This window comes from Ixodes scapularis, unplaced genomic scaffold (assembly GCF_016920785.2).
Source record: "Ixodes scapularis isolate PalLabHiFi unplaced genomic scaffold, ASM1692078v2 PGA_scaffold1__304_contigs__length_218370807, whole genome shotgun sequence".
NCBI lineage: Eukaryota > Metazoa > Arthropoda > Arachnida > Ixodida > Ixodidae > Ixodes > Ixodes scapularis.
The window spans coordinates 31,464,730-31,484,327 of NW_024609846.1; the positions used below are offsets into that span (position 1 = coordinate 31,464,730).

General features: G+C 45.3%; 1 protein-coding gene across 1 annotated transcript in view; it reads left to right on the forward strand.

Annotated features, from left to right (window-relative positions):
• Positions 1-19,598, forward strand: part of LOC8052808 (ATP-dependent translocase ABCB1) — a 107,865-nt gene that overhangs the window by 51,458 nt on the left and 36,809 nt on the right. The window contains exons 5-12 of the mRNA XM_029975472.4: positions 2,535-2,668; positions 6,933-7,104; positions 9,305-9,429; positions 10,639-10,755; positions 11,540-11,594; positions 12,206-12,319; positions 13,944-14,054; positions 18,746-18,871. Coding sequence (XP_029831332.2) covers positions 2,535-2,668; positions 6,933-7,104; positions 9,305-9,429; positions 10,639-10,755; positions 11,540-11,594; positions 12,206-12,319; positions 13,944-14,054; positions 18,746-18,871 — 954 coding nt within the window. The remainder of the gene's footprint in view (positions 1-2,534; positions 2,669-6,932; positions 7,105-9,304; positions 9,430-10,638; positions 10,756-11,539; positions 11,595-12,205; positions 12,320-13,943; positions 14,055-18,745; positions 18,872-19,598) is intronic.

The following is a 19,598-nucleotide window of genomic DNA, read 5'->3' on the forward strand; positions in this document are numbered from 1 at the left end:
TTTGGAAATGTTGTAAAAGGCCATTTCTTGTAGACAGTGCATAGATATGATCTCGCAAATACCACAAAACCTTTGAAATTCAGCTCTAGGGCCACATAGATGGTGCCAATGTTTTCTGTTTTCGTAAGGCCCGCTTCAGACGCGGCAACTTTCCCAGCAAGTTAGGGGTCGCTGGCGGTTTGTTTCCTAGCTTTCCCTATAGATCAACACTAGTTGCTGAGATCGGTTCCAGCTCGAAACGGACAAGCAATTCGTATAACTCGGAGATGTTGGAAGCGGCAGCAGCCAATTAGGGACGCTGTATTTTCACGTCGGTGATGATGACAACTAAAGACTTGGTTCTGGTTCGAAATGTATCGTTTTTGGCAATGGAACCGTTTCATAAAGATTAGTCGGTATTCTCAATGCCATTTAAAAATTTAAAAAAAAAGAAACTTTTATAGCTTGTAACTGCGTGTCTAGATAGGAAAGAAAAAAAATTTTGCAATGATGATCACACTTAGCAATTTCGTTGCTGCGAGTGAACATAGGCGGCTCGTGCTGCTGGTGTTGCGACGTCAAGTTGCTTGGAGGGCTTTAGAACAAAATGTTCAGTTGGGTTCATGACTGGATAGAAGCGCCGAAGCACAGCGACAAAATGAAGGAAGTAATGCTCTGTGTTGTCATTACCTCCTTCATTTTGTCCCTGTCCTCCGGCTCTTCTGTCTGGACTTTAGAGATTACGAGAGCTCGGTCCTAACCAAACACGATCGTGTGAACGGGCATTTATTGTTTTATAAAAAGGCACCTTTTCCATATGTGCTAACGGGCACCTCCTATGGCCACTGCCGAGATGAGAATGGCAGGGAGGGGTTGCCTTCAGCGCAAGCTTTTCTGCTTGGACATCTCGTGGACTTTGAGCGTGCATGCGCAGTCAAAGCACGCTGAAAAGCAACGAGTGCGTGCTGGAGTCCAGGCGTTTGAGATGCCCTGCCGTTCTCACATACCTTTGTGTCTTTTCGGTGACTAGAGGTCCTTTTACTGTTTACAAACACGAGCCGTCTCGGTTCCCGAGAGACTTCCGGTCGCTCCGACTTCCGGTTGCTCCATTTTGGCTGGCCTTTTGAGCCTGTTGACGTCAAAATTACCGGGACCTCGAAGTTCTACGGAAATCACTGAGGTGAGGATTTTGCGAGGTCCTTACGTCGTACCAGTCGACGTATGAGAGTAGATCGGTCGTCTTACGGGAGTAATAAAAAAATTTCCAACAAAGTTCTCGCTAACTTGTCCTTTAGCTAGCCACCCAGAGAATAGGTCATGAAATATTTTGTGAGTGTCACGAGAAGCGGCGCTATGGGCAGGTTTGTCCGTCCTCATATTTGACCGGAAGTTTGCGGGGGATGTAAATTGCCAACAGCGCCTTTTTTTGGAGGCACTGTTTTACGAAGAGGGTCTATAGATGCGATGTAGTGCTGGATTTCTTTTATCGCCTACAGATGGCCAGCACGAGGCACAGATTCTACACGGGTGCTGTGTCAGCGTGCTGCTAGAGCTCGTGTCTCGCCAATTGCACGCGAGTACCGGCCAAACGCCGACGCAGCACTCTCACTCAATCTGCCCCGCGCTGGCCTCCGGTAGGCAATGTTAAAAGTCCAGCCCTACGACAGCGCTGTGCTTGCGCAGAAACCCATTCTTTAAAGACCAAAGCATCTTTATATGAACTGTTCCGCAGCCAGTGCCACTGCCGCCTTCCGACGACAAAAACTTGAGCCGTAGCCACGAACCCTCTCACCTAATCAGACATTCTCTCCTTGCCTTCTGTTTTCCTATTCAGCGTACTAACCTCTCCCCCTTTCCCAAGCACCAGAGTCCCGAAAAAGATAAGGTTCTTGGTCAAACGTGACCTCATATTTTTTTCCGCAGATTCCTTCTCAATCTTTGTTCAAAGATTGCAGTATTGAGACCAGCTTGCACTCCACCCCGTGTCATTGAGCAGCACTATGGCGGCTGGAAGAAGTCTTCGACTGGTGTGTTCGTCGCATTCTCGTCTGTGGTTCCTTGATTTCCACCTTGTGACGTCACACTCATGTCACGCTGTTGCCCGCCACGATCGTGGCAATGGCACAGCAACGAAGGTGAATATGGCAGACGCCCCTTCTGCAGTTAGTCGCCCTCCAGCTTGACGGTTTACGGAAGCTTCGGCAACAAGGAGTCTCGACGTTGTTACAGCAACTACCTTCGAGTTGGCTCGTCTTTTTCGCTGAGTTGCTACTGCCAACCGCCAGGATCGTGACATCTGACAGTGTGACACGCCGACTCTCGCGACGTCATTTTGTTGCCATTTCAGTACCACTTTTGATGTACGGGCGGAATAAGACGCTAAACACACCAGTCGAAGATGCATTCCGGGTGGGGTAGCAGCGCAGCTTCAGATAATGTGGGCGATGGACCGTGATATCAAACGTGGCAGTTAAGTGATACGCGACACGGGCCCTGCATGGCACACGCGAGATCACGTGCAGACGTGAACGTGGCCGGCGTCGCCTCTCTGCCAGGTGTGGTGCTTCAGCCGTGCTTGTGATCGGCAGCTGTACCGGCTGCGTCAGGAGCTCTTCTACGCGCTTCTGCGGCAGGACGCAGCCTGGTTCGACAGACACCGGTCGGGAGAGGTCGCCAACCGTATGACTGAGTGAGTTGTCCTCGGACACTTTCTACCAGGGACTGCTCTCTTAACTGTTTGAGCACCGTGCCCGAGTACACTCAGGTGCAGTGTCGCGAAGTTGCCACTCCGGAGTTGGAATCATTCTGGAATCATTCTGCATTTTCGCAACCCTAAAATGGAATGGGAATGGAATGGCGGCAACATTGAGGGGAATGGAATGGGAATGGAATCAGGTTCCTTTTGCCTGGAATGGAATGGGAATGGAAGGGGGCCCAATTCTTTATTTCATTTTTTTATAGGGGAAGGGGGGGGGGGGGGGGGGGCGGGGGGGTTACGTTTAGCTAAACCGAGCCAGTGAGCGAGGCAGTTGCTCCGAAATAAAATGAGCGGGAACCTGCTATCCCACGTGGAGCCATAGACTTATACACGAAAAAATGCAATGCAAAAAACAAGCGTCAGAGCAAAGACCAGAGGAGGGAGGGGGGGGGGCGGTGGCACCTTTCACGGACATGCAGGCGACGGGCTTCACTGGTGTTACACGAGTGCGAAACAAGAAACCGAGCACCAAGCAAGAGAAACCAAGGGAGCGGCAAAGAGAGAAACCACCTTGTACGGCTCCTCATCGTCCTTCGACTTCCTTTTCTTTTTCTTTTTTAGCTTCTTTTGCGTTGGCATGGAGATTGCAGGCACGCGCACAGACTGAGACATGGGAGTGGGGGGCGATTCATAACTCGCAGAGCTCTGATAACTCGTTGACTGGCGCGCCACCAAAAGATGATCAGTTATTGTTTTCTTATAGTTCGAGGAGCGTTGTTTAGCAGGCGGCCAACCCTGCTGCCTTCCACGTTCATTCGCGCTCACTCCTTTGAAGTGCGAAATCTGGGTTTGCTTCGGCATTAAAACCAAGCGAGATTCACTTCTCTCTTCTCCTCTTGCGCTTTGCTCCGACGCTTGTTTTTTTATACTGTATTTTTACGTGTAAGTCCTCCTTTTACTTGGTCTTTGTTTCGATGCTTGTTTTCTGTGTTATATGTCTTACATTCAAGTGGGTTAGGGTTACAAGTAACCTAGCGGATGCCCACTCATTTCCTTTGACTTTAGCCTCGACATACTTCGTTTGACCTTGCGATGAACCGCTGCGGACGCTTTGAGTCGCCCCAGGCAATCCAGCACTGTGAGCTTAGTAAGATCAGTACTTTTTCGAGGCATTTAGCATTTTTTTGCAATTGTAAATGTATTTGACAATGTCAGCTTTATGCTGCTTATGCTGGAAACATTGCACAATGTAGCTCTCAAGTGCCAATTTTTACGTTTAGGAATTAGAGGAATGGAATGGAACGACTCAGCCATTCCAGGAGTGGGAATGGGCCCAGTGTCCCCATTCCTAGGAGTTGAAAGGAATTGAATGATCAACAACTTCAATTCCCGGAATGAAATTGGAATGGAATGAGGGGGGTGCCCATTCCGCAGCACTGCTCAGGTGCATTCCTGTGTGGTTTCGGTTTGCTCCCTGCCCCCCCCCCCAACGTGGCTGTCTTTTTTTCTTTTTTTTTTTACGTGTAGCAGAATGTATGAGCAAGCGATGAAAGCAATGTTTTATCTTGTAATGTCACTTTTTGATAGAATTTAAATATTTTTTTGTTTAGGCAACTTCTGTTATGATGTGCTCTTTCATTTTTACGATTTTTTCTGTGAACCAATGTCGTTCAACCTCGCCCTTCGTGGCAAACGCCGAGATTTAAGAATTACTAATGAACTCTTTATTTGAACAATGTGAAAACAAGGAAATCACAGTTTTGAGTGAGCAAAGGCCGAGTAGGGTCGCTAAAAAAAGTGACCTCAGAAGTGCAAGGTCGAGGTGCCACTGCATGCTAATACCATGTCTCGAAAAGTACAGAATGAGAACTGTGTCGTAGCTTGGAGGCATGCTGACATCAACTAACTTTTTGCCCATAAAATAGTGTCTTTTATATATAAGTATTCTTCACAGAGCATGCTACAGCATTACTGAGGCTAAAATCGGCTTTCTGAGTGCGAAAAAAAAAATGAGACATTTACAAATTTCTGTAATGCGAAACTAGAGTGCAGCTCTTGAGGAGAAGGAGGGGAGAGTATAGAGGGGAGGGTATGCCCCTCCTGCTTATTCTTTCTTCCTCCTACTCCTTCTTTCCTCCTTTCCTCCTCCTCTCGTCCTGCTGCTGAATTTGTTCATGGGTGACGTGACACAAAGTCGTGACGTCATTTTCCTTGCTAAATGCTAAATTTAGCGGGGAAACTGAATTGGTGTTGAGGTCACGTGACGTCAATTTCCCTCTAAACTTAATAGAAAAATTTTCCCCCTAAACTTAGTGGAAAAATTTTCCTACTAACTTTAGCGGGAAAATTTCCCCGCTAACTTTAGCAGAAAAATTTCCAGCTAAATTTAGCGGAAAAAGTTTTCCGCTAAATTTAGAAGGAAAATTTCCCCGCTAACTTTAGTGGGGACACGTCCCATAATGCAACGTGTGTAATTACGCTAATGCCGATGGCGATGCTGGTCAGCCCGGAAACAGGTGCCTAAGAGCTGCGCTCTAGGGATCCACGGCACTCGAAAGTTAATCATGTTAATAATAATAATAAGCTCCCCATTTCTGGGCGACTAAAACCACATGGAGCATTGTCCGGCAGGGGAGCAAGGCGTGCAACTAGTGTGTGAAAAAGAAATTCAGGGTGCTCTCAGAAACTCTAGTGGTTGGACAGTTACATTGCATAATACTTGAAGCTACGCTAGCAGCTAAATGTATGTCGAAACTAACCATTGGGAGTTCTGTATCAATGCAGACGAATTTTAAGTCAAACTTCTATGGCCACGCTTTGTAATGGGGGCCTCCCGCCCGTACGAATAACGAGAAGGTAGTTTTCACCTGCGAAGTTGAACACCATGGTTAAGCATTGCATTAAAAGGCAACTCCGCTTCATTTTTGGTTTTTAAAAAAAATGCAGTCCTCTTCAGTATCGCCTAGGAAGACCACACGTCAAATATTACGACGCAGTTCTGTCTAAATGTTTCTTAAACAGTCCGGCAAACTTTGCAACTCGCCAAGTTGCCGAAATCGGCTGACTGGAGCGGGCGAATTCAGGCACAACCAACAGCGCAGTAAAGGCTACGGCATGGGCGGAGCCAACGTTGAGCTAAACGTCATCATCATGGCCCCCTTTTGCTTGTTTCTACTTCTCCGATCGAGCGTAGCGCATGACGTCAGCAACGTTGTCTCTCGGCGCTCAGCGGTGTCCACGTGAATGGCACACGCCTGCGCAGCGCGCTTCTTGGGAGCAGACACACCGCCCGCCGTGGTCCCGCCGTTACCGCCGTCTTCCGCGTCACAACCACCGTCGTCGTCTCACCGTTAGTGATTATTGCCTCTCTGAGTTTCGTCCACACTATGGACACCACATGCGCAGAGTTGCAGACTTATGCCGCAGTTGTGCAGACGTCGTCGAATGCCGTAGACACCAAAACGTGGCGAAGAGTGCGGTGCAGACGACACTCGCGCCTGCCGCAAGCCTGCCCCCATCCCGTCCGTCGTTGGGCCGAGGATCACGTGACATCTCGTACCACGTGATGGCCATGTACTTGGCGGCCCGAGGCCAATGTTGCCAGACGGAGCCGAAGTTTCGGTTTCGATTTTCGCTCGTGTTTAAAATTAGATTTAAAAGTATATATCCCAATTTTTGGGAAGCAAACGACGTAGTGTCTTTTACTAGGGCTTTTTAATTCGAAATCCCTCATTATCCCGAAATCTTCGGAATTGAGCGGAGTTGCCCTTTAAGGATTCAGAATATATGGTTTCATTCCTCATAAGAACTTCTTAGGAGCCGCCGTAAAGGCCAGCGTCAGATTGCAATTGTCCATGGTGAGGAAAGCCTCGGCTTTGGAGGGGGCTTGGCACCTAACGTATAACGAGTGGTAAGCGGCCATGCTGGGGCAGCACCACCTAAAAGACAAAGCCTACGCATGACGCCATTGTTAGTGCTTCCCGAACCCACCCCAAGCGGCAAATGCGCTAAAACTCGACGAGAGTCGGCGTAAAGCGGCAGACGCGTCCTTCCTGGCGTCGCCACGGCTGCGCGTGCATCGCACTTGTTGTTGTGAGACGCTGCAAATCGCGCTGGTAGTGATGCTGAAGTAGGCTTGGCAGAGCTGCGGGGATCCACTAGCGTTTGGGAGAAAGGCACAGGGCTTGTCTTCTAAGTGGTATTGGATGGGCACTGCACAACTGCTCACAAGTTGTCGTCTGCTTTCGCGTGGCAGGGACATGGACCGCCTGCGTGAGGGCATGGGGGACAAGGTGGGCCTGTTTGTGCACTACGTGTCCACCTTTGCCACGGGCTTTGCCACTGGCTTCGTGGAGAGCTGGGAGCTCACGCTGGTCATCATGTCCGTCACGCCACTGCTAGCCTTCGCCTCCGCCTTCCTCGGCAACGTGAGTCCCACGGTTTCTGGTACGCTTCTAAAGTTCGAAGATTGTTCCACCCTTTTCGCTTTTGACTGGCCGAAATATTCTGATACTAAATGTACAAGTTGTTAGACAAAAACAAAATGTTTTTTTTTTTTACTGCGAAAGGAAATTATGCATTGCCGTACGCTCATTCTCCGTGCAAATGTACCCTAGCTGTCCAAACCAGATGCCAAAGTTTCAGGATTAGCCATTATCTTATTCAAAAGCTACAATTGTGATGTTCTGAAATTTTTTTATAGGAATATGGTGGCTAAAGGGCAACAGTTACCAAGAACAGACCCAATTTTCCCGTTGAAAATTTCGGAAAATCACATAACTTTATTTATTTACCTATACCGCTCTCCTCATTGAGGCTGTAGCAAAAGTGGTACGAAGAAAAGAAAAAAAGGACACAAATAAAAAAGTTTTATTATACGAGAACAAAACCTCGGTCAGCAGCCACATTGGTGAACCGCATTCTTCCATGTGCATCGACATGGTGGAATATGGCTGAGCAAAAGAGAAAAGGCGTTTCGCGGAACAACTCCATTGGTGGCACGTGCAAACCACAGGGAGCGCTTCTCTAGCTATTATTGTCATTTGTGAAGTCACGGGTGGGACAGACCGGGACAGGCCGCGCAGATCTTGGATCCCTCGGCTCGTCAGCTCGCTTCATGCACTGTTTTGGGAAACGCACGGCAAAGCCTGTTTTATGCGTTGTGTTTATTTGGTGAAGTGATATCTGTAGTAGGACATTTAGCAAAGCTTGAAACCGTGGCACGCATAGTCGCACTAACAAACAGTTTTGGTGCTGATGTGTCGACGCGCTGGGATGGTGGTGTGCTGTTCTCTACCCCAGTACAAAAAGCTGGATGATGAAAATAGAATATCCAGCGCTTTACCCCCACTACAACGACTACCGCTGCAAATGGGGTGTGTTTTTTATTATGATTCGGACAATATAAAACTGAGAAAGGAATGTCTTATCAAGTGAGAGCAAAATTCGAAAACCTCTCGCATGTGTAGTAAACACTTCAGTGAAAGTGACTCCGTGTATACCGTTGGTTCCAATGCACTCTGTGAGTGCTGGTCGCTTTTTAGTTTCAACTTGATTCCTTTTTGAATTTTGTAAACCAATAAACATTTCCTCAAGATAACTGACAGGAAGAAACGGTGGCTGGCTTCAGGAGTCGTTTCAGTTTAATCCTTGCTTATTCACCCGGTCGACGCGAAACATGGGAGACCCTCTCGTGATCGAAGTCTTAAATGTAGTAGTTCGGTGATACTTTAGTGTCCCAATAAATGAGGACTACACCTGCTATGAATTACTACCGCTTATATGTTTAATTTTTGTGGACCCGAATACCTATAAGGTGCAATGCGCTTCTCAGCGAGCATGTTTTGAATTTGTAAACAATTCTTAGTAAATATAGGATAGAACAAATTAATCAATCACCTGAATTTGCCAGGCCATGTCCGACAATTTAAGAATTTATAAAAATTTCTGTTTTTGAGCAGAGGTCGCGATGTGACAAACTTCTTCGTTCTTCGCCACGTAATCCATGCGGGTGGAGCTGAGCATCATTTGCTGACGAGCATTTGCTCGGCAGCAACTGTCGAGTCACACTTGGATGGATGTGTCGGTATCGGCAAGCTCAATGTAGCTAAAACAATTATGCGGCGTTTTGCAACACAACTGTGTGCACGTGCAGAGCTAGGAAGACAGCACATTATTTACTCCGGTGAATGCAAAACCTTTTTCTACAGCGGCCTCCACAGATACGAAGAAACAAGAATCAGAGAAGTTGTGAATAGCCATGACGCGTGCTGCACAAGCTGTAATATGTGAAGCTCCAGGCTTGTTTTTTAATAGTGTAAAGTTTTTTTAAATATAAAAAGCAGCTTTGAGGCACTGTTAATCATTAGAAAGATGACTCGTGAAAACGTCTTGCACGTTTCTTTAATGAATAAGCCATTTTTAATCGGCCTAGATACAAACTAACCTAGCCACTCTGTGCTTGGACATAGCGCATCATCTGCTCACATCCCACTAGCTCCGTCACAGGAGGGCGCCCACGAAGTGGCGCCACCAAAACATCTCGTCGTCAATAGCATTTCGACTAGGTGTCGGGTGCGTTTACTGCAAGGATTTGGGTCGCGATTGTGTTGCTCCCGTGGCCTCCAGATGGTGTCCCAGTCTGCGGCCCAGGAGCAGGAGAAGTATGCCCAGGCGGGGGGCGTGGCCCTGGAGGTGCTCAGCAAGGTGCGCACCGTGGCCGCTTTCTGCGCACAGTACGGTGAGCTGCGAAGGTCAGTGGGCTGCCTGCCACCCTGCCATCCTCAACTAGACTTTCTGGATATTTGCTGCACGGTTTGAAGCTGTTAAGCTCACAAATGCTCTTTTCTTTTTCCTTCTCTAAAGGCTGGTTCACAGAGTTGTGAAAAATTTCATACGACGAGAAAGCACACTGATGGTGCCATCTATCGGGTGGAACACCTTCTTTTTTGGCTCAAGGACTGTTGACAATCTCATAAGCTACCATTTCTCATAGGGAGAATATACATTTGATCTTGCAGATACCGCCAAACCTTTGCTCTAGTTTAGTGAAATGCAGTTCCAGGGTCACCGGCGATAGATGGCGCCAAGCATGCCGTGTGCTTTCTTGTCCTAAGAGATTCCAAGAACTTGGTTCTGAGCAAATGCAAGCGTGAGAACGGAGCTTAAGGCCTAGAAAAACTTTAACGTGCCAAAAAGTTTGGTTTATTTTTCTGTGTGAAGTTTGCGATGGTCATGTCAAGCCACATCCCAGGAATTATGTTTTATTCTTTTTAATTTTATGAAGAAAATGTACTTAAGATGGCTTACTTCTCCAAAAATTCCGAAATCTGTGTTGCCATAGCGCAATTCGAATGAAAAAACAAAAAACATGACTGAACGAGAAATGTTTTTTAAAATGTCTTTTTTTCTTTTATAGTTGGGACCTTGCAGATCATGTTTCTTTAAAAGTTTAGGCACACACTCAAAAAGACTGTAATTTAAGGATATTTTTTTGCATGAACTTTAGTTTTTAGTGGGTCAACACTGCTTCTAAAGTTTTTTATATGACTCGTGATCCAATTCAAACGAGATTTATATAGCTTGTCTGCCTTTACAATTTGACTACAAATATTATGTGCTTAGCTTTGATGTTTTGATGTAACCCAAATAGTTTTGTTAATGTTACAAGTTTTATTTGCAAAGCGTAGTCCATTTTATCCTCGCAATTTGACCGCCACAAAGAAGCTACTGAATCAGTGGCGGTCTGTGCGAGCATACTTGGGCCAGACTAGGACCAGTGCGCCTCTGCAAAGTCATGAACATTACAACCCGATAGTCATGACCACTTCAATTAATGCTCTGGTACTAAGCGAAGGGTACTTTTTTCATTTTTTTATGTATATGAAGAGCATTTTTTATGCTATAAACAGCAGTTTCCTGATCTTTAAATGATGCCTTACTCTATGCCTGCCTTGCTATAGGTACATGGCAGCGCTGAACGACGGGCGGACCGCTTCGCGCCGCAAATACACCGCCATGGCATTTGGGTTTGCCCTCACTTTCGTGGTGCTCTACGGTGCCTACGCTCTTGCGTTCTGGTGAGTGCATCATTATCACTGCAATGTACAGTCCTGAACGAAAGAAGGACGAATGACAGAGAGAAAGCCTCGCACTCTCGTCGCGTTGCTCAGCGATCGTCAGTGGAAGGCTTCAAGAACAGTGACGGTGCCAAGTGGCCGGTCGTTTCAGCTAATAAAATTTACGCCGGTTTGACTTTTACCACAACATGCAGTGCTAATCGTCGCGCCTTCTCAGTGTCGACAATGCGGTATGGGCATTTCGTGTGCCCCAAATGAATGTTTTGTTAGTCGCACACTACTGTGTGAATTTTGATTTCACTGTAATGTGGATCTAAGACTGATATTAGTTTTTTCTGTTTGTCATCGCCAAGAATTTGAAATGCATGTGCTGGATTGTAGACTTCCCAATGAGTGCCGAATGTGTTCAAAGGCTGAAGCAAGGCGCATATTTAATTTAACGAAAGGGTCAGTCACTCGACGCCATCACTACTCTTGAAGGGCATCGCAGGCTGCTCGAGAGTTTTTGCCGTACCGTTGAGTGATGCGTCGATGATGAGAGCCTCTTGCTCCGTCGTTCGCATTTCTTCCGTTTGGGACTGTACTCCAGAGAAGATTTGAATATACTTAAAGATCTCCAGGAGACTTGGCGGAAACTTGTGTTCTGCAGAACAAGTCATCCTAGATCTTTATTCGATGATTGGTTCGGACAAGTCACTTTTTTGTTAATCCAGGCAAATCGGGTTTTTCACGCAGCATGTTGTAGGTTGGAAGTGATGTGTTTGCACGTTCCTTTCCACCTCAGGTACAGCTCGGTACTGGTGGCTGCAGCCAAACTGGATGCCGGCCGGGCGTTTATTGTGAGTGCTCCTTCTCTCCACCGGGCTGGCCAGATCGATAGTCCCTATCTCGAACGAACCATATACGTCAGTCTCTCTGTGCGTCGCACCAACATTCTGCGCGTTCCTGCAAGGATGCGGAGGGCAATGTTCCTCGAATGTAAAGTCATACTCGGCAAAGAAGCTTTTTGGGTGATCTCTCGTCATAGTAAAAAAACTTCACCGTAGGCCGTTCAGTGCGATGAAATCTGGGCAAGCAAGGAAACTGGCGTGGCACAGCTGTCCCAGTGTGTTACTTATGCATGACACTTTCCAGCACACTATGTGTGTCTGTACGTTTTGTAAATAACCTTTATTCCTCTTAGCTGATCGAACGACCTTCAACGAGAGATACTACATGCTTAGCCAGGGGGATTATCCGATTTGCTCGTAACCCTTGATTTAGGCAAACTTGAAGTTTGTATCACAATCGGCAGATTCTTTGCGCGTCCGCACGCGCTTAGTGAACTGCGGCACTGTGCAGTGTGGAGCCGGTATGTGCGGTTTGTTTAGGACCCTGACACGATCGGTTTCCCCCGTGCGTGACTCATGCATGCGGGAGCGTGCCAAGAGCTCGGTTCCCCCCTTTCCAGGTGTTTTTTGCAGTCATGGTGGGCTCCTTCTCCCTGGGCAACGCCCTGCCTCAGCTCGGCAGCATCGCCGTGGCAAAAGCGGCTGCCAGGCGCACCTTTGACATCATCGACCGGGTCAGTCGCTCTTTCGAGCTCGGACCTGTTGTACGTAGCTGTAGTCACCAAAAAATTGGTCTCTCCTAAAGGCCGACGTACAGCCTCGGTTTTCTGCAGGGAAGATAATCCTCTTAGTGCTCCCCCTCTCCTAAGCCACGAGGGGAGGCAACTTGGGGCAAGGTAAAAAGTGGAGAGGATATAGGGAAGGAGGAGGTGGGCAAAAGTGGAAAGCGCGAAGTGTACGTCGGGCCTTTAAAGTGAAATCCGACATAATATAATGAGTTTTGGGGGAAGTCCCAGAAGCGGAGAAGATTTACGTACTAAGAGGTTGGCTTCCAGCTAAAAGGGAGTGCAACTTGTGTGCTCCGGGCGACTGGCGCCTGGGCTAGGCTTCGATCCCGGGGCCTCTCCGAGACCAGCTGCCGCTCTACAAACTGAGCTAACCAGAGCTCCTGCTTAGCTCAGCTGGTAGAGAGCTCCGCTAGTCTTGGAGGAGTCTCGGGATCAAATCCCAGACCAGGCGGACAGCGGCCTCCAGTCGGCTAAAGGGCGCAGGTTGCGCTCCATTTCAGGGGGGAAGTCAATTTATTTATATGAAAATGGCATCCGATTTCTTCTCTGTAGAGACATTATGTGGCCATTCTGCTGCACTCGCTAACCCAGGGTTCTAGCGTGTGTTGCGCAGTGGTGGCCGCGCAACCGCATGCTAGTATACGCCAACTCCGACCTTGTGCGGTTGCACTGCTGTCGGCACTGCGCTTCATCTCGCCTAAATCTGCTTCCTGCATAGTGGCAACACCTGGTGTGGGCAAACGCTGGCTTGTTTGTAAACAGCAAAGGGGGTATATAATTGGTAGAATGGTCGTTCAATGTCGAAACTGGCAGCAGCAGGGAAAGTCTTTGGGCTCTCCGCCGGAGCACTTGTGCTACAAGTACAAGCAGTTTATGCCTGGTGAAAATAATTTGTTTTACCCTAGCATACCAAACAATTGTTTAACCAAAATTGTGATGGTGACAAAATCTGGGTTGACTGCTTGATCGAGTCAACTAATTATCTAGCCACTTGTAGCTTTTCCAAGAGAATGGAGGATATATGCAATTATAATGTCTATTTTTGGGGATTCTTTAGGTACTTTTTCCTCTTACAAATGCTTTGTCGTCCAACAACATGCTTCACATAGCAGTCCAGTTTTGTTGTAATTGAAATTTTGTCACAACATTCTGCACTAATTCATGATTATAAAGAAAAGCACTCCCACTTTTTCATGGAGTGTGCAAGAGCTGATAGCCGCAGTCTGAGGTCAAAGCTTGGTGAATCGCGGCAAAATTGTTTATAAAAAAGCACTTCCTGTGCTGCGGCACTGAGCACAATGTTTCACGTGCCCAGAATCATCCAGTGCCGACTGGATTTCGTAGAACGAATGCCTTCTGGGTGTCATAATTTTCTAGGATCCTCCAGTACAATGCAGTGATCAGCTCCTTGCGTGCTGTGCAGGGAAGCGAATGCATGAGCTTTCATCCATTTTAGTGCGAAATATGATTAAAGAAATATGGCACGTGCTCATTTACATGTCTCTCTGGCATTCTTGGCTTTGTTTTGTTTGTAACTATCAATCTTTCTTTTTATTTTTATTTCCGTCAGAGGCCTGACATTGACTCCTACACAGAGCTGGGAGTGCAGCTGAACCAGTTCAAGGCAGACCTGGCTTTCAAAGATGTCAGCTTCTCCTATCCAAGGACTCCGGGTCATCTGGTGAGTCGGCTAGCTGGAGTGCAACGTCAAACAAGGCCAATCGCTTCTCCCAAACTGATTGCCGATCTTGGGAAAAAGCTGCTTCATGCTCACCACATTTGTAGCCCTTTGTCTCGCATTTTATTACCCACGTTTATTCTGGTAGCAGAAGCAAGCGTTGGAGAGAAATAACTGACGCCCTGAAGATTGCCAGTTATAGTCACTGGCTTGTCTGCACGTTAGTACAATAGCTTTTTTTTTTTTCTGTTGCACGCTTCTAATCTTGAATTTGCTGCATTACATCAGAATCCAGTCAGTGTTTGTACTGCGGTTGTTTGAAAAAAGTTAGCCATGCTGTTTCCCCTACAAAAATAAACTATGCGTGGCCAAATGTTCAGTTTCTGTCCAGATAGAGCGCTAGAAGATGCCAATTAAAGTTTCAGAGCTTGCCGTTATTCAATTAAAAAGTAATAAGTAATTTTCGGAAATTTTCAGTCAGAAAATGGGACCAAGAGCAGTACTTATACCAGCTTTTAAGTCGGGTAACGGTTAGTTCTGAAACTTTGGCATTGGATCTGGACTGTTAAAGGGGCACTGACACCCCAAAGGTCGTATTTATTTTTATTGTCTAAAACGATGCAAGTTGCAGTCATAGACACGCAAAAAAAAACCGCATCGCGAAAAAAAATTTTACCGCGCGCGCGCGCGCCTTTTTATTTTTGGCGTTTGATTTTCCCGCCTCTCGCCTCCTCGCTTCTTTTGATCGGTGACGTCAAAAATCAGGAAATTTAGAAGCTTTGTAGGCGACATCTCTATAACATTTAATTACGGCAATCGTAAAACATGTTTTTTAACGCGATTGCGAACGCACTACGGCCCTTCTTTTTGAAATACCAAAAATCGGGAGTTCGTTGTGGTGCCGTCTCCTGGATTTGTATCCTCCAACGGAAAACAGGCGACACCGCTCAAAACCGGTCCGCCGTAACGCCGCCGCTCACTCCTTTCCTCCTCGCTTTGGCAACAGCAGGGAGTGGTGAAAGAAAGTCGACTCTCAGGTCTCCGCGATTTTTGACGTCAAGGCACCGGCGCCGATCGCGCGGGAACTTCGAATTCGGCATTTGGAAATTGTTTTTTTACTTCACAAATACTGAACTCCCAAATTTCAAATTTTGAGGGTAATGTCCCGGCATCGTTTTCAATCGTTTCGGATAATAAAAAAAAATATGATTTTGATGTGTCAGTGCCCCTTTAATGCTACGTTTGAACGGACACTGAGCATTCGGCAACGCATAGTTTATTTTTGCAGTAAATAGAGCACAGCTAATATTTTTTCCAGACACCCGCCAGTAGTACAGTGGGGACCGAAGGTAGGCTTGTAATAGACTACTGCTATAGCAAACTAATTTTTCAAAATGGAGGTCCACATTCCTCGTTGCGTAATTGTGTTGTGTGTTTGTTTAGAGCGGGAAGTTTGTCAGTTCCAGTAGACACCTGGTGTCTTCATCGGAGATGAGAAAATTAACCAGTGCAGTACATCCGCTAGCCTGGTGCCTTCAACATGCTTCACGCAGTAGTGATACACGACTGCACACCGGTACAATGCTCGTCCAGAGCGAGACGGGCAGGGTTGGGATTTGAATCCAGGATCTCTGGGCTCTGCAGTTTATCGTCACCTAAAAACCCTAGCCTTGAAGCTTCTTCTGTCAGTTCTCATCTAATTTGTATTAAACTCTCACATCTATTCTAATTGAGCTAAGCACAGGCATAAGCTCATTTTTTTCTATCTTGTAAAATTTCAAGGAAATCTCAATTTCAAGGAAATCTCTAAAAGTAGTTTTATTAAAAATAATAAACGACAGTTTTTCAACGGCGCATGTCCCGGTGGAGTTAAAAACCGCTATAGTTAGACCGTTATACAAAAATGGCGACAGAAAGGACGTTTCAAATTACAGACCTATTTCTATACTACCAGTTATTGCACAGATTATGGAAAAATGGATATTCAATGTAATGACTGCATATTGTGAAAAGTATGATTTAATACGCTCATCCCAGTACGGATTTCGTAAGAATAAGAGCACTGAACTTTTGCTGCAAGATTTTACAGATTATGTCAGTTTCAGTCTAGACAAGAATCATTTTGCGTTAAGGCCCGTTCACACTCTTGCGACCGAGTACGACTGAGAGAGACGAGGTCTCTTACAACTTCTTAAATGTTTCTAGAATGAGGGGACACACTGACATTGTGGCGCCATCTATGCGGTGACCCTAGAACTGCATTTCACAAAAGCGAAGGTTTTGCGGGATTTCCGAGGTCAAATGTGCGTAATACCCATAGAAAGGCTCGTTTATAACATTGACAAAAGTTTTTCGAGCCAAAAAGAAAGGATATTGCGCGAGAAATAAAAAAAAATATGCCGGACCGCCGAGTTTACACTGCTTCCCAACAGATGGCGCCAGTGTGTTTTCTGATTTAAGAAGTTTTAAGGAACCCAGGTTTAAAAGGTCGCAAGCAGTCGCAAGAGTGTGAACGGGCCTTTAGCCCTTTTTCTCGATTTGACAAAAGCTTTTGAAACAATCGATCATGAAAAACTTTTGTTAAAGCTAAGAAATATGGGTTTTAGGGGGCCTTTCTATACATTTTTGCAGGATTACATTACAGATAGATATCAACTGGTTAAAATAAGAGACTGTAGAAGTAATGTAATATGAATTAAATCGGGAGTACCACAGGGATCAACAATAGGACCTTTACTGTTTAATATTTACGTAAATCAAATTGGAGCACTATCTCTTGCATCTCAAGTGTATCAATATGCAGATGATACAGCCCTGGTACTAGAACATAGCGATGAAACAAGCGCACTTTCAACTTTTCAGAAAGATATCGAATTATTAATGACATGGTTTTCTAACATTCATATTTTTGTTAATTCTAGTAAAACTAAGTTGATGTGCTTTCATAGTCCGTACAAACATGTTAACTTGTCGACTCCACTGTTTCTTCATTCAGATAGTTGCAAAACTTGTAGCTGCGTACCTTTAGATTATGATCTAACAACCAAATATTTAGGGAATCATCTGGATGTAAATCTTTTACGGAATGATCATGTAGAATATGTCATCAAAAAAATGAGAACCGTATCAGCCTATTTGTACAGGTTACGTAGTGTTTCGAACGTTTCTCTGAGAAAGAGGGTATATAACGCACTGGGTGAGTCTATCCTACGTTATGGAATCTCGCTATACGGAATGTGTTCTAACTATAAAAAATCAAAAATCGATAATATCCTCTATAAAATTGCTTGTAATATCATATATGGGACAATGTACGAAGAAGTAGAGAAAAATAAGAAATTGAATGCAGCGGGAGTGTTAACTACTGAGAGATTGCACTGTTATGTAATTTTAGTGAAACATTACTTCAGGAGTGATTTTAAAATTCCTTTAACAAAGGAGCGAATTTTGAGGCGAACAGAAAAGTTCATTCTTCCTAGAATTTATACTAAATATGGAAAGAATGCAAGGTCATACTATGTTCCTTTTTATTTTAATAAGTTACCAGAAGAGCTTCATAACCTGGATTCCCTAAAAAGACTAAAACAAGACCTGAGAGAATGGTGCTGCCAGACTATAGGTGACTGTAATGAACCACGTTTTTCCCTTGTTCTCTTGTCGGGTATAGTTCTCTTTGTTTTGGGTTTGTTTAGTTACATGCAAAAAATGCATGCTTTGTTATAACTATGTAAGCAACCTGTTGGACGCCAGGTCCCGCCGACAAGCATACCCATGCTTTTGCGGGCCGGTCTATGTACTGTGTTGAAAACGGGACAATAAAATATTTATTATTATTATTATTATTATTATTATTATTATTATTATTATTATTCGCTGTTACTAGTATATAAATGTGAATTTCCCGAGTGTAGTGCTTAGAAAATCTGTTGTTAGCAACGTATAATAAAAGATTTATAAAAAAATTTAAATTTTTGTTTTTTTAAGAGTTGTTCCCCTTAACCCCTTGCCTAATAATAATGTGTGCCACCCGTGCCATCCTTTGCAAATCAAAAAGCCCGACAACGAGCTGTGACTCGTGTTTCGGTTTTGGCGCTTGTTTAGCGCTGTCTCCTGCAGATGGCCGAACCACCCCTGCTGCTTGTGTTGCTCCATTTACTTTGGGTTGTTTGCTCATTTGTTTTGCTGTTTGAGGGAAATAGGGCACTCCATTCAGCCAAAAAAAGAATCACACTTGTAAGCGTTTGTGCCAAAACCCCATGGCTTTGGCACAGAGGTCTGCTTTGGCAGACGAAGAGATACAAAAACTTATTTTTGAAAGGGGTTTTCCACAACAGATCGCACCCACTGAGAAGAAGAACCCGACGCGGGCATGCAGAGTGTGCGCAGCCAACAAGTAACGGAGTCAAACGTGGTAATGTGGACAGTCTGAACTGGCTCTCCACATTCCTAAAGGTTTTCAGCTCTATCACACTGCGAAGAACTACTGAAGAGGACGGGAAGACCAGAAGTCCTGATTTAGAGCAAGATACCACATCTGGAAGTCAAGGAAATGTCTTTTTTTTTATTTTGATGCAAATTGCTCGTTTCAAATAAAGTTCTAAGTGAAGTTTAAAAAATAATCAGTAGGCAAAGGGTTAAGTAATGATACAGTACCAGTCAAATGTGCGTCTGGTTTCTTTCTTGTTCCTTTCCAGGTGCTGCGCAACGTGAACCTGGAAGCGCTCGAGGGTCAGGTGGTGGCCGTGTGCGGCGCCAGCGGATCGGGGAAGTCTGCTCTGCTGAACCTGGTGGTCCGCTTCTACGACCCCTGCAATGGCGAGGTGAGGGAGGTCGCCCCCGTTGACGGTCTTTCCCACCTAGCATCCGGTGTTGCGTAAATGTTTCCCAAAGGTTCCGAACGTTGGAAAAGGGTCACCGGGGCATTTGGAGTATTTGAGCAACTTTGCCGTTTTAACATCCGCTAAAGATACATTGCTTGACAATGTTTTTGAATATTTTGCAACGTAACGTTGCAAACTAGTGGGCTCTGCCATGTTTTTTAAGCTCCGAGTATGGTAAGTTTAATTGTGGCGCGACATGCGCACGTTCTGTGGTACATTGTCGAGGCTAGTGTAATTTTCATACTACTGCAGAGAGGATGTTCTAGTTTGTCTTTCTTTTCGTTTGCACGCGCTCTTGTACAAAGGAGGTGGCAAACAAAGTTAAAGGGGGACATGGGCCTAAATTGTAAATTGTTTTGAAAAAATTCATTTTTTAATTTTGAGGTTTTCAGTTTTAGAAACTAATTATACACCCTTACACCAAATTTGATAACCATATGGCAAATAGTTACGTTGATATAAAATATTTTCAACACATTGTGAGGCAGTAACAAAGTGAAGGAGTTCAATGTTTGAATGCATTTTTCTCAGTTCCACTTTTTGTTGCAAATTTCATACGAAGGAATCTTTTGTTCGAAGGTGAAAGTATTCTGATACCACAATCAAGATGTTTCTGAACTGAAATTTACTTAGGAATCGGGCTATCTACTTTATTTTGTTTTAGGTT